The 14,288-nt window shown below is 32.6% G+C and overlaps 1 protein-coding gene across 2 annotated transcripts in view; it reads left to right on the top strand.

Moving 5' to 3' along the window:
- LOC106460117 (unconventional myosin-VI-like) overlaps nucleotides 1-12,432 on the top strand; it is a 125,680-nt gene extending 113,248 nt beyond the window's left edge. For both annotated transcript variants that reach the window (XM_013919799.2, XM_022386753.1), the window contains 3 exons: nucleotides 3,564-3,695; nucleotides 11,550-11,738; nucleotides 12,010-12,432. In XM_013919799.2, coding sequence (XP_013775253.1) covers nucleotides 3,564-3,695; nucleotides 11,550-11,738; nucleotides 12,010-12,173 — 485 coding nt within the window. In that variant the 3' untranslated portion in view covers nucleotides 12,174-12,432. The remainder of the gene's footprint in view (nucleotides 1-3,563; nucleotides 3,696-11,549; nucleotides 11,739-12,009) is intronic.
- The last annotated feature ends 1,856 nt before the right edge of the window (nucleotides 12,433-14,288 follow it).

The following is a 14,288-nucleotide window of genomic DNA, read 5'->3' as shown; positions in this document are numbered from 1 at the left end:
GCTCTGTACGTTGAATCATTTTGATCCAATAAGTTGCCTATGACTAAAGAGCACAATCCGAACACTTTTCCTGTGCAGTACTTCCCAGAAAAAAAGGACATTTTTAGGAAATGTTCATTTTTTACAACTTTTTAGAATTATATGATTACTATGATTAGTAATTACTAGTACAAACAGCCCCCACCCTTAAGGCAGCATTTCTGCTAGTATTTGTAATGCTGACAAGCTCTACTCATCATAGTTAAGTTAAATCATATTTAGATGTAGCACACAACAAAGTAAAGGATTTTAAAAGCACTTAAAAAAATTCTAAAAAGACCTCTAGTTATATTGATGTTGTACTGTATAATTTCACTGAAAGAAAAGGAAAGCAAAACTTAAATATATATTCACATTATATTTGGTAATCGATATTGGTTATGTCACAAGTTTAGAAGTTGATTTCTATACAAATATCCTACACTCATGAGGAAATGTCTTACTACAATGACAATTACAATAAATGTCAGTGGGTTGAAAACTTTTATGGCTAATTTAATTGCCTTTTATAGTGGTTTTACAAGGTAGATCACTTTCAATGTTTAGAATTATTAGCTTAAAATACTTACTATTGTTCTGTTATGAAAAATTCATGGTGAACAAAGTAAGAGGAACAAATACATACACTTTAATAGATGACAGGTAATACTGAAGGTAGTTTAGAAAATAATATTTCAAAAGCCTATTATTTTGTTGTGGTAATTAGTATCTATATAGATAGAATGATTAAGTTATGGCTTTCTCGAAACCTTTATTTTGCTTTGAAAGGCTATGTTTTTTTGCCAGTCTTTCTTGCCATTCACTGATATCAACCTAGCTAATAAGATACATATGTTCAGTTGGGAGGCTAATGTGCTGATAACATGCATTTTTATTGCTAATATTTATACCTTTTTGCCAAATTTCTTGCCATTCAATAATATCAGCTTAGCTAAGTTACATGTTCAGTTGGAAGGCTAATGTGCTGACAACCAGACACTTATAGTCACTGTTTAGTGTTGTTATCTGCACTTAGACCAAATAAATGTGCCACTTATAATGTGTCTGGACCAGTACATAACCACACTTTTCACACAGTTTGAGGATAATTTTCTGGAAACTGTTGTTTAATTGTAAAGGCTACGTGTTATGTTTGAAATGTAGATTCAGTCTGACAGTTATGTTTTTTATAATTGTTGAAAGAAATTTTAATAATTCCAAAAGTTTAAAATACTAAACATGTTATCACGCCATCACAAATCTATTATTTTGCAGTATTTGTGTAATACACCTGTGACCACTGTTTTTATATATATATGCTACAAAGTATGTCAATACACAATTTTTTAACACTTGTATTATGTGGTTGTGTAGAGAAAATAAAAGAATTTATTTTAGAACAAATTAGCTGATGCAGCAAGGATGTTAATAATATGTGATTTTTACTTCAGACCAGTTTCTAGAAGAGCAATATTACTTATTTCAGTTCAAAGTAGATTCTTGGTTCTGACCCCATAAGACCAGGTATAGTGTTTCACATTACTTCTACATGTATTGTGGTCATATTATGACAGAAAATAGGCAAATTATTATCAAGTGGAATATAATTTTATATTGATGTATTTTGGGTCTATGGTTTACTTTTAAGTCAAAATAAAAATTCCTTCTAAGGAATTCAGAAAGTAAAACCACCAAGCTGTGCTGTAAAAAGTATCATACCAGTTGAGCCAGTTAAGTTCAACCTTATCTACTATACCTTGAACCTGTACAATTTCCCATTTTGACCTTTACCCTTGGTACTTTAGAGATTGGGATCGTTTTTGTAGGTATCCCATTTATTCCAACCTAGGAGTAGTAATTAATTGGTAATTAGGTTATGATGATCGTACAGGCTACTAACCATAACTATGATATTCTGACCTCATTAACTTTCATAAAGTTAGAACTCAACAATGATATAGCAGATGGTAGAGTCACAGTCTTATGGACTTAATTCTTCCAGCATCTCTTCTTCTACTAGTTTTAAGAATGTTTGTGTGAATGAGATGTATCTTTCTGCCTTATAGTCAAATAGCAGCTGTTTTGCTGGTTACTGCTAATATTCTTGAGGAGTGTTCTTCTCAACATTCTTGTTCCTCCAGCTGATAACCTAAATTTCTGGTCATTAAGACATTAGCTGAGAACATTCCTCTAAAATTTCAACCTAGTGGCAGTGAAGAATATAACATGTCTTTCGTGGAAATGAAACTATATTAGTATTACTCATACTGGCAATATATTCATCAAGACTACATTATATCCACTACAAGATGTTATGGCTTTTTTTGCTTTTTAATAGCATCTGGCAAGAAGGAACTTTCCTGAAATATGGAATCTAACTGTATCTCACAAGTTACTCCTATTATAGGCCTTTGCTTTGACTGGCTAACTTTGTAAGATGTTACATAGAGAATGGTTAATCATGTTTAAGTTCTTGAATCAAATAGCTTCCTCTCCAACACAGATCCACCTTGAACAACCTGATGGGAAACATCTATTACGGTAGCTTTTGCTAAACAAGACTAACTTGTTTCTATACCTTTTGCCCTAGGAAAGGCATACAATATTACTTGGAGAATCCCAAGAGTTTTGTCTCTAAGAAAAAAAAAAGGAACATCCTCATGTGCCATGGTATACTTATATGAAATTTAGTATTTGGAGCTTGAGTGCTAGAGTTTGGGCAGATAGATGACAAAGACTCAATTTCCAAATAGTTTATATTTCTATTGTTTGACATTTGCTTAACCTCTGTAAAGCAAGTCTTTTCCTTCCCTGACTGCAGTTTAAATTACTATCTATTATTATTTATTCCTAGATGTGTTCGAATTCAAATTATCATTTACTGTCATATAATTCTAGGTATAAAATTTCCACTTACTTTTAATTGGACTGTACTTTTATGTGTGAAAAATTAACATTTCCTATTAGTTACTTCTGGATGTACATGTACCAATATTATGCTCTTTTAATTATTTCTAGATACACATTTATAAGTGTTACAAAGATCTCTAATTGATTTCTACATGTCTGTTGATTTAATCATATTCTGTCACTATTATGCATTAATTAGCAAAGGTACATGGCAATGTCAGACTTAAAATGTAATGGTACAAATGAGGGTGTTGACACCCCTTCCACTGTTTTGAATTGTAAGACATGAACTATTCTACTGATGCACAGGTACCCAGGCTACACGTAGCATTAAGTATGCTTTGATTGTATTTTGTTTCTATTCACTCAGTTGAATCTTCATTAAGGTAGTAAAATTTAAATGGATGCTACACTCAAACCACTTGTTCAGTTACTTATCAACTTTGAACTTGATCTTTTTGAGGTTCACCTTAGTTCCTCTACCAACTTTCATTAAAATTGGTTTGTTCTATTTCTCATGATAGACAGGCAAATGAACAGTTCTTCTTTATATATATAAAAATGTTACCATGTTTTAATTATTTAAGCATGGTAGTTTTGTTTTTAATGGACACATGTTATTCTTTGATTTTTAGATTTGGATTTACTAGAAGCTTGTAGAGAGGAGTTCCATCGAAGATTGAAAGTATATCATGCTTGGAAACGTAAAAATTTGAAGAAAGGCGAGGCACCTAAGAATAGAGCTCCACCATTAGTAATGGATTCAGGTATTTTAAGATTTTTTTTAACCTTGTGATATCTTCATTTTCTTCAGTTTTTATTACGGTTGTAACAAAGGGAAGATTTTGGTCTTTGAAGGTTTTAGAACACATTACCGAACAAAGGTTTTAACCTTCAATAGCATTGATTTGTATAATTCATTAATGATGTCCCCATAACTACTAGTTTATATTTGATTGAAAACCCTTTTATCTTACAAATAATCTATATAAATGAAATAAAACATATACATGTAGTGTTATATAGAACAGTAATCAAGTATTTGATGCGACATGCAGTTTTCTTATAATTATGTACAGGAAGCATGCATTGCAAGAGCACCTTATTGCAATCGTTAAAATAATTGCATCTGGCTTAAGCAAAACATATCTTTATTTAACAGTAACTTTTCCAAGAAGGTTAACAGTCATTTTTTTAACATAAGATTGTTGATCAATTAAACATAATAATAGTAATAAACAAATAACAAAACAGAATAGAGTAATGCTAACAGTTCAGTTAGAAAACAAATATAATCCTCCAACTATAACAAATTAGATGAGAGAGTGCTGTTATAATTGTTTTTGAACAACATTGTTGATTAATGAAACATATGCTTTAGGTGGGGTGAGGAGTATAGAATTATACTGGTGTTCCGTTTTCAACAGTCTGGCATGGCCAGGTGGTTAGGGGGCTTGACTCGCAATCTGAGGGTTGCAGGTTCGAATCCCTGTCCTACCAAACATGCTCGCCTTTTCAGCCATGGGGCATTATAAAGTAATGGTCAATCCCACTCTTTGTCACATTATAACAACTTTTAATACAACTTTCTTTTAAGTAATAGGAATTATACAAATAAAAAAAAAGTTATCATTTATTGAAAGAATAATAGTTGTTTTACAACTAGTATTTTTAGTACCACGCTTAAAAACTACATCAATAAAGATATAATTAAACCCTTATGTACAGTCCTAGTGAGAGTCATGTTGTTGTGTGGGAGAGTACTTTTATTTAAAATTATGTTCTGTTATAAAGAAATGGTTGTTGTACATACCACAGTTATTATTCAAACATTTTCAAATGATTTTTGTTAACAAGAGAAGAAAAAAAAACATCTGAAATTGCTTGAATCCAGCCTGACAAACCTTTGAATGTTTAAAACTATCTCCAAATTCCTGGTCAACAAACAAATCTTTGAACATAGCCCTCATTTTTATCATTTATACTGTCACTTTCATGCTTCTTGTTCTTTTTTTGACTGAATACTGATATTACTTTTCTGTTTTTTGCTTTCACCAAATATAACTTTGATCTTTCTCTTTCTGTATTTACTATCATTTATAGTAAATTCTGTGCTGATCTTTCTGTTTCTTGGTTTATTATTTCATTGAAGTAAAATATGTAGTAGCTGAATTGCTACCTTTTCTGAAATGTGAGTAGCTGAAGAACAAAAAAAAGCCAGATTGGATGAGCTTCATACAATATTGACATATTTCCTGTAATCAAAATAATCTGATTCTTAACTTTCATACATTCTTGTATTAAAATAATTTATTCTGAAATGAATACTTACATCCATACACAGATAGCTAATTCTTCTTGAGTTTGTGCATTCTGCTTGAAAGATTTGTATGTTACCAACCTTGGGAAAACTCCCAACTAATTTCACCTGTATCCTTGTGAATTTGTGCTACTACATGATAATGTATCATGAGCACAACACACCTCCATATGAAAATACTTCCTTTATATTCGTGCAAGAATTTTCATTTATTTCCTCAGCACAGTTGTATTTAGATGTGCTTTGAGTATGTAAAGAATTGCAGTTTTTTTCTCAACTATCAAATTTCAATTTAATTGAGCTTAACATACTTAATATGATTTGAAAATCAATGTGAACTGTATCTTTATTAATGTGGGTGAAGAAATTTTTCACACAGAATAACTTACTGCCATTTCTGCTAAAGTTCTTTATCTTTGAAAGATGTGATGGCCATCTTACATTGTGCAGAAGGGTCATTATGCAGCCAGAACCCTCTGTTGTGATCCCTCCTATTCAATCGAGCCTGATGTTGAAGAGGATGATTTTGGGTACAATTTGCATAGAATAGTTCTCTACCTAATGAATATCTTTTGACTTTTCCCACTAGCCTTATGTAAGCCTTCTACATGTGATTTACTTTTTTCTCCCTGACCAGTTAGTTCTGTATCTAGCATTTCCTTCAGACTCAACGGTACTCGCTGTTTTATTCCTCATTTTTCCTGCCTTACCAGATAACATGTACAAGTTACTGTTTAGATATAGTTTATTTCTCCTAAACATGTAACTCAGGATTTAATGTGTAGACATTGTTTATTACTTCTTAACCCTATTTCCCCAGCACCATTTTTAAATTCCTTTCTGTGTATGGAACTGAGTTACATTTAAAATTTAATTAAACAACTTTACTATCCATGTATGTCAAGGAAATTAACATTATAATGTATATTATAATTTGAATTTTTATGTTATCTAAGTTTTAATTTAAAAAAAATACTTAAACTACAGTTTTCGTGTCATATGATCCATGAACTTTGAAACTCTCAACTTTAGCAGAGGTTTATTCATATCCACATGTAAGCTACAAAGTCTTATAGTTGCCAACCCTTGATGGGTGTCACGCCCACCTTCTGTACTTTGCCGTGATATTTACAAGTCACATATACATACTTGATACAAGTGTATATAGTTGTTAGAAAGAGCTCAGTTTACACTATACCCCGCCAATGGTTAATTTGGAATTAACATGCAGTTTCCATCACAGGGAACATGTAACTGCTGTAAATATTGTTGTGTTGTTTCATTACTCTTTACCATAGATACATAGGAGACAATATTTCAATATTGTTGATTCTTTTATAACTTGTAACACTGATGATGATATATAAGCTTTAATAATTACTCCTTAACATGTCCACATAAAGGTTAATGTTTCTTCATAATTCTTTACTCCTTCACATGTCCACATAGAAGATAATATTCACTTCAAGTCAGTTATTCCTTAATATATACACTTGGAAGAAGATGTTTAGATCTTGTAAATTACGTAGACCATAATGATTAGATCTGGTTAATTACTCCTTTTGAAAATAAGGTTTACACATAATCATTTACTCCATAACATGTCACACATTGTAAATAATGTTTAATTTTCCTTCCTTACTCCTTAACGTATACACATGGAAGATAATGTTCAGACATAGTTTGGGTCTATTCTATTCAGGTGAGTTTCATAACCTGTTATGTTCTAGGGGCACTGTAAATTATCATAGGATGCCTTCCTGACATAACCACTTACAACCCATGGAATGGTTCCTCACCCATTAGTCTTCCATTGTTTTACTCTCAACATGTTACTCTTGCCACACCCTTCATTACTAACTTTCCTCTCTTCTGGTCCCCTTTGCCTCATTCCTCAGCCTTGTATGTTTATGCCCTCAGTTAGGACTGGTCCCATCTTTTTCATTATGCTTATTCTCCTTTTCTTTCAGGTGCTTACTCTGTTTTAGGACACAACTTGTGTGGTCCTTTTGATGGCACCTTACAGGCAATCCCAACCATGGTTTATATTACTCCATCTATTCATGTCTCAGCCCTGACTTCTCCTTCCCAATATTCCATCCCTTTTGATCCACCCTCACACATTACTCTTTTCTTGGGATATAACATCCATTTATCTTTATGTGTGGGATTTGTCTGGTCCACCTCACTGATTGTGTAGCTGTCACTTTGTTTCACTCCTGTCACCATTTGCCTTTTGATTTCATTGTGTTGTAATATATTTTTCCTCTTTCATGGGACTATTATTTTGTGAACTGTATGTTTTATCTACCTCAGGTTTTCAGGTGGCATTTCCAGCACCACTTTCTTTTCACAGTGTCACAGGATAATTTCTTCTCTGGCTCTTATCTATTCTCTTTCATACCTTCCTTATCTATTACCCCCACCCTCACCCCCTTACCTGACTGAAGTAATGCTATGGTTCTTCATGCTCTTACCTGGGTGCCGATCAAACCTATAGCAGATGTTCCTGTTCTCCCTACACACATTAATCCTCTTCTCTTCCTACTTGACTGTGATGCCATTGTTCACATATCTTTGCCCATGTTTCCTCCTGCTCTTTCATTACTGCACTTCTTCATCCTGGCTGATCTTTCATTCCTCTGTATTCCACGGCAGGCATTATGGTCACTCCTTTTCTATCATATCCCCTCCTTCTATTATTTCCCTTCTCAGTATTTGTTTTGATCTGGAAAGATGCTCATGTTTTGTCTGGGCTGCTCAATGTTTTGTCATTCATTTCCTCCATTTGTGATTCCCCTCATTATTTTTACATACCTTGGGACCCCTCCTGTACCTGAAGGCTTTCTCCTTCCCCCATTACAGGTTGGATCTACCAGCTCATACATCTTGTATATGCCCCCTCTAGAAGTGGATGATTGTATGCTTCAGTCTCTTCTATTCAGTTTTTCTCCTCCCAGTTTCTTGCACCTTTCTCTTTTCTCTGAGTTCACATGTGAACTACCCCCCCACACCTCTTCATCACCAATTATTTGCATCTTCTGGCTATTTCATCTCTGTTAGGATTTAGATTTCTGCTCATGGCCATTCTTCAATTCACCCTCCATCTGTCGAAAAGTAAATATACATATTTCACATCTCCATATCACTAAAGCATCCAACTATGCAGCTTGTGTTGCATTCTGGGGTATACTTACCCAAAATCCTTCATCAAGCCAGGATAACAGAAAACGCTCATACTATACACCCTCTCTGTATATATGTGCTTGTGTGAGATGGGGTGTTCTGTAAGACTATTTGAGGTTTTATCGTGGTATTTCTAAATATATGTATATTATTGTTCTTGTGCTATCCAGACCCATTCAATGGAATATCATGGGAAAAAGCCAGCACCAGATTTGTTGTATCGGCCTACGTCTCTGGCCTATGCTTTCCAGATTTTAAATTTTGGTTTTGTGGTCATCCATTGTGCTGTTTCCAGTAAAGGACCTTTCTGGACAGAGAGATCAATGGTATCCAGGCACATTCTCTGGGTTTCCCACATACGAATTCCACCCTCACCCCATTCATCGAGTGGAGCATAGGAAATGTTTGCCACTTACCAGCTCCCAGCAGCTGGGGTAGTAGATCCTGGATAATTTTTAACTGATTGTGACCTAACTGCTGGGGCTAGCATAAGGTGAGAATTGGGGATCAGGTGTTTCTGGAGTGTAATGTAGTTCAGCCCACATACATATACATTACATACATCACAACTTCCAAGTGGACTGTGGTTACATATAACTGTATTGCTCATTTGTGTTTGTATATATATATATATCAATGTACACCTTTCTCTCAAAAATCCTGCTCTCGCAGTTGCCATGAGCCCACTGAGTCTGATGGTTGGGTAGATGAGCTAATCCCTATACACCTGTGATGTAGCATTCACACACCTTACTACTACAGCAGATAAGGGACCCTTTGCGACTTATGGTTGAGTACAGGTTATACAAGTATCCATAATGACATATTCTAGTACAATGCCCTCTTTCTGTAGTTGGTATGGGTTTCCGTAGTGACTGACAGTTGAAGAGGTGAGCATGGATACTTATTATAAGTATCCTTCTTCTGCAGCTGGTTTTGACCTGTCAGTCTGTTGGTAGAGAAGGTGAGCACACAAGGTACAGTCTGAATGAACCCCAACCTCACTACACATATTTGCCATCAGACAGCTTGTATTGCGAGTACCTGAACATTCACGTATCCATTCCACTAGTCATTGCAACACATTTATGTCTTGTCAGCCTTTTCTCTTCTTATACACGGATGAAGAGTTTACCCTGAATGAAATGAGATGCAGTCTCCTACAGGTGTGCCCTTATAGAGCCCCTGCCTTTGGGCTTCCTTTGGATGCTTTCTGAAGGTAGATCACATAGGTAATCTTTACACCCATCCTCTCATTGTGAGATTCTAGGTATCTGTTTTGGAAGATAATATTTTTCTTACCTGAAAATGTATTTCTGATAGATATATCTCTGTACACATTCTCCTCACTATCCCAGTGCATCTGTCTTTATTGCCTCGTTAAAAAGTGGTAATTCTCGCATGCAAATGTAAAGGGAGTATTTATGCATGGAGGTGTGTCATACTCTTATGGGTCACATGGAAACGTGTGAAATTAGGTGGGAGTTTTCACAAGGCTGGTGGTATGTAAATCTTTCAGGCAGAATATGTGAACTCAAAAAGAAATATCTATCTTTGTATAGAGATGAGTATCTATTATAAATACATTTTCAGCTAAGAAAAAATATTAACTTTTCTGAAATATGTACGGTTTTTAAACTTGATCAAAAACACAATTAAAGAATGGAATTATCAATTTTAGAACACCAAAACATCAGTTACTTAAGATCTTACTGTTACTTACTGTTTGATTTACTAGAGGCACAGGGATTCATTTAAGCCTATTATATTTGCTTAATTGTTAGAGATTATAGCATCATAACAGCTAGTTATTTTAAATTGCTGTTACAAATACTATAACAAATTAGCATACATAGCTTCCTATAGAAATCTGTGTAATGAAATTCAGAAATAAACATTCTTCATAATACAAACATTATACCATCTTGTATTTTAAACAAGAGTTTGAACTATAAAAGTTTTCACTTACAAATGTTAAAATAGGTAAACATGCTTAGCTAAATGTAAAGTATATTGAAAATGGCAAAATATTTCATCATTTGTACCTTCACATATATCAAAGTTCGGTCTTGTGTAGGATGTCTGTGTGTGCATGTAACTGAATTGTTAACTACGCATTGTGCAGCTAGTTAATATATGCAAAATGTATTAATATCACTCAGTTTGCTTTTGTTACATTTTATACTGGGTCATTTGGTACTTTTTTTTTCTTGACCTAGGCACTGACTTAGACTATAACTATTTATTCACTTAAAACATAACGTAAATAGAATAGTATGTTGTGCTATTTTTTCCAAGTTGGTGTTTGCTTTATTACTTTATATATATTATCTTATCTCAGACATATTTATTTTACTTTTTTTTTGTTATAACAAGCAGAATAACCCTCAATAACTAACACAAACATTGAAGCAACGTTGCTTTCCCACAGCCAGCTTCTTATATACCTGATTATTTCCACTGACTGTTTAGTTGTAGAATCCAAAACTTCCGTTCTGCTCTAAGTCTTCTGATTCTTTCTAAACCTCATGTTTCAGAGTTATGGTGAAGTTATTAATTAAAAAACTAGGACAAATTTTTCTAACTTGTCTATTGACTGTAGATGTAATATTAAAAATTATGAAAACATCATTGAATTTTTTATAAGTACAAAAATCCAAGCATTTTCCAGGTTTTAAAAGCTCGTACAAATTCTAACAAAGTCACTGACCTGTTCAAGCGAGTTTCCTGAAGTTATAGTCTGATCTATGCTTTACGGAGATTGATGGTAGCTGCAAAACTGTTGTAGAAATGACTTTTCAAGGGGTTTCACAAGTACAAACAGGGTTACACATTTGATAGTGAAATGGTAAAAATGAATCACTTCACACAACAATTATTAGTGGTGACTGCAGCAGACCTTGTTAAAAGTGTAGCTTCTACCTGCTATAACAGCTTCTATGTTTCTGTTACTTTTACTAAATGTTTCTAATCCTTCTGTATGTATATGTCTATCATTTTTAACTAAATACATTTAAACAAAGCTTGTCTCATAACTTCCACTTAATCTGCTTTTTTAGTATTAATGACATCTAACTAGAGTTCCACATCACTAAATTTATGTTTATTACAATAGTTCCTCCACCTCTTCCACCACGACAAACAAAAAATCCAGATCATCGCCAGAGGTACTTCCGTATTCCTTTTGTTCGACCTGGATTTTCACAGTCAGAGAAGGGAATGTGGTATGCACATTTTAATGGATCATATATTGCTCGACAAATAGAACTCCATCCTCGAAGTCCACCATTACTTTTTGTGGCAGGTTAGTGATTCTTTTCCATCTAATGTGTAGCTTATTTTTGATACCTCGAAGGTTACTAAAGAACCTAGCAGCTCTTAAACATGGAATTTTGAAAATATATTAAATGTGTGTTGTTTGTTCAGTTATATACACTTTGATATAGAACATATGTGTTGTTTCTTAAAGTTCATTGTATGCTTAACTTTGGTTTTGGTAACAAATCATTCAACTTATGCATACCATGATCACCTCTTATCTTGGTTCACTCAGAAATGTTTGCTTTTCTTTTAAGGTAAGGATGATATGCAAATGTGTGAGTTACCCCTGGAAGAAATTGGCATTACTCACAGGCGGGGAGCAGAAATCCTGGAAAATGAGTTTGAAGACTACTGGGCCAAATATGGTGGCAAAAAATATGTTCCTCCAGCTGCTGCACGAGGTTCAAAAAATAATTAAATAAACTTAAAGTGAATGCTTTTGGGTTTTTATGTAACATATGGAAAAAGGAATAAGAGTAAGTTTCAAGCTGTGGAAGAATTGTGAAATATGGGATAATTTGGAACTAATTTTAATGATTTTTTTCTTTTGTGGTGGAATGATAAAAGGTTCTGTCTGTATTACATTGTTTGTTTGTGGTTAAGGTAAAGTACAAGTTAAATGGGTTATAACATTTACACTATTGAATATAACAAGCAATTTTATTTTGTTAACTTTCCCCGTAGCAAAATAATGTTAATAAACCAGTATATACCTTTGTGGAATTTTATCAAATTACTTAAGTAAATAGTAAAAAAAAAAAATGTGGTGAAACTTAAAAGGTTTGGAAAATAATAAGTTTAGATGCAGAGAGAAACAATTCCCAGATACTGTTACAGAGCAGGTTCTTAAGTATAGGTCTTATCAAAATTAGTATTGTATACACAATTTGTAGCAGACATTTTATGAACCAATGTCAGGTATATACTAAAAGCATAATACCTGAAAATGCAAAAAAACTCATTTCTAAATTGATATAAGTTATTAGTAAGTATTAGTTTATTTTTTAATTATTACGGAAAGTGCATTCAATTATTTAAAAACATTAGTTCATTTTAAGGAGCCATGATAATTTTTTTAATGCTTTTCAGCAATTTGTCTAATATGTTCAGCTAACATTCAACTAGATGCTTTTTATTACTAAAAAATAAGAAAATTCAATAAGCAAACTCTAGGCTTCATTTCAGTTTTAGCTAAAAGCATATTTACACTTTTTGATATACATATTAATGTATTTATGTTTGTTTACTTTTTTTCTCCTTTGGTTTGTATTCATGATCATGTTCTAATGCAGTTTAAAATATACTTAAGGAAAAGTCTTTACTGTACTTTGACCTTGTGAGACTAACCATGTCTAACCTTAAAGACTGTAAAATTAACAGTTTCTTTTTTATATCTTAATTTTAGACAGTCTTTAATATTTGATTCATTTATTGAACATATGTAATGTTAAAGTTAATTCAAGTAAAGACATAATTTTCACTGGCTCTACTAATACTTAAAATAGTGTAACATGAAGAATATCTATTTTTATTACATTTCTTTGTCTCATTAATCAACTTTTATATTATGGTCATCATGGTTGGTAGTTTAAACTATCATCTGTGTCTAACCATTAATTAATTACTTTTCTTTTTCATTCAGAAACCTAAGTAACACAAGTTTGTGCTTTCTTCCATTTCTTTAATTTCATTTGTATAGATGGAAAATCAAAATTTTTGAAATTTCAAGTTATCTTATTACTTGGAGTCTTAAATCTATGGACTGTATTGTTTGAGTATTTAGCCTAATAAGCGACAAAACAACACATTGGCAATATCTCATCAAATATAAATATAATAATCACATATAAGTATGTTACTGTGCTGTTGAAATGTAACTTCTACAAAATTAAGCATTGAGCTTAATCTTTTAAACTGGAATACTATATATGTTTTGTAGCATTTATATATCCTGTTAATTTTAGGTATAATCACTATTTTTTATTGATATTTGTTTCATTTATTTTATATATATTGAATTTTGATTTAAGTTACTATTAATGGATCATCTGTGGTTAAGGATACTGTGATAATTTTGATCTCGGAAAGGAGTTTATTTTCTTTGTTTATATATATATAGGTGATGGGAGATATTGATCACAGAAGTATTTGTATTTTTTTTTTCTAGGTTCAGAAATTTATGACTATTTGCTCTTCCCATACACTTTAATTGTCATTTCCAAAGATACTTTAATAAAACACAAATTTGTCTTTCAAATGTCCAAATTTATTTATTTTGAGTTATTTATGTAGTGACAATTGCAAAATCTAGAATATTTGGGATTTCTTCATCCAAACTTTCTTGTTAATACCTTTTTGTAAAGTTTAGGACAAAAACAAAACATTTTCTAGGAGAGATTTATTGTGAAATTCATATGATAAGACTTATGCAAATATTTATTATCTTAAGATCATATTTTATATTTGTAATCCCTCTTTGTACTTGAAAATCAAGTTAGTATGATGACTGAAATACTAATGAGAAACCTGCCTC

The sequence above is a fragment of the Limulus polyphemus genome, unplaced genomic scaffold (genome assembly GCF_000517525.1).
Source record: "Limulus polyphemus unplaced genomic scaffold, Limulus_polyphemus-2.1.2 Scaffold712, whole genome shotgun sequence".
Classification (NCBI taxonomy): Eukaryota; Metazoa; Arthropoda; class Merostomata; order Xiphosura; family Limulidae; genus Limulus; species Limulus polyphemus.
Note: the sequence above shows the minus strand (reverse complement) of the source record. Positions and strands in the feature narration are given on the sequence as shown.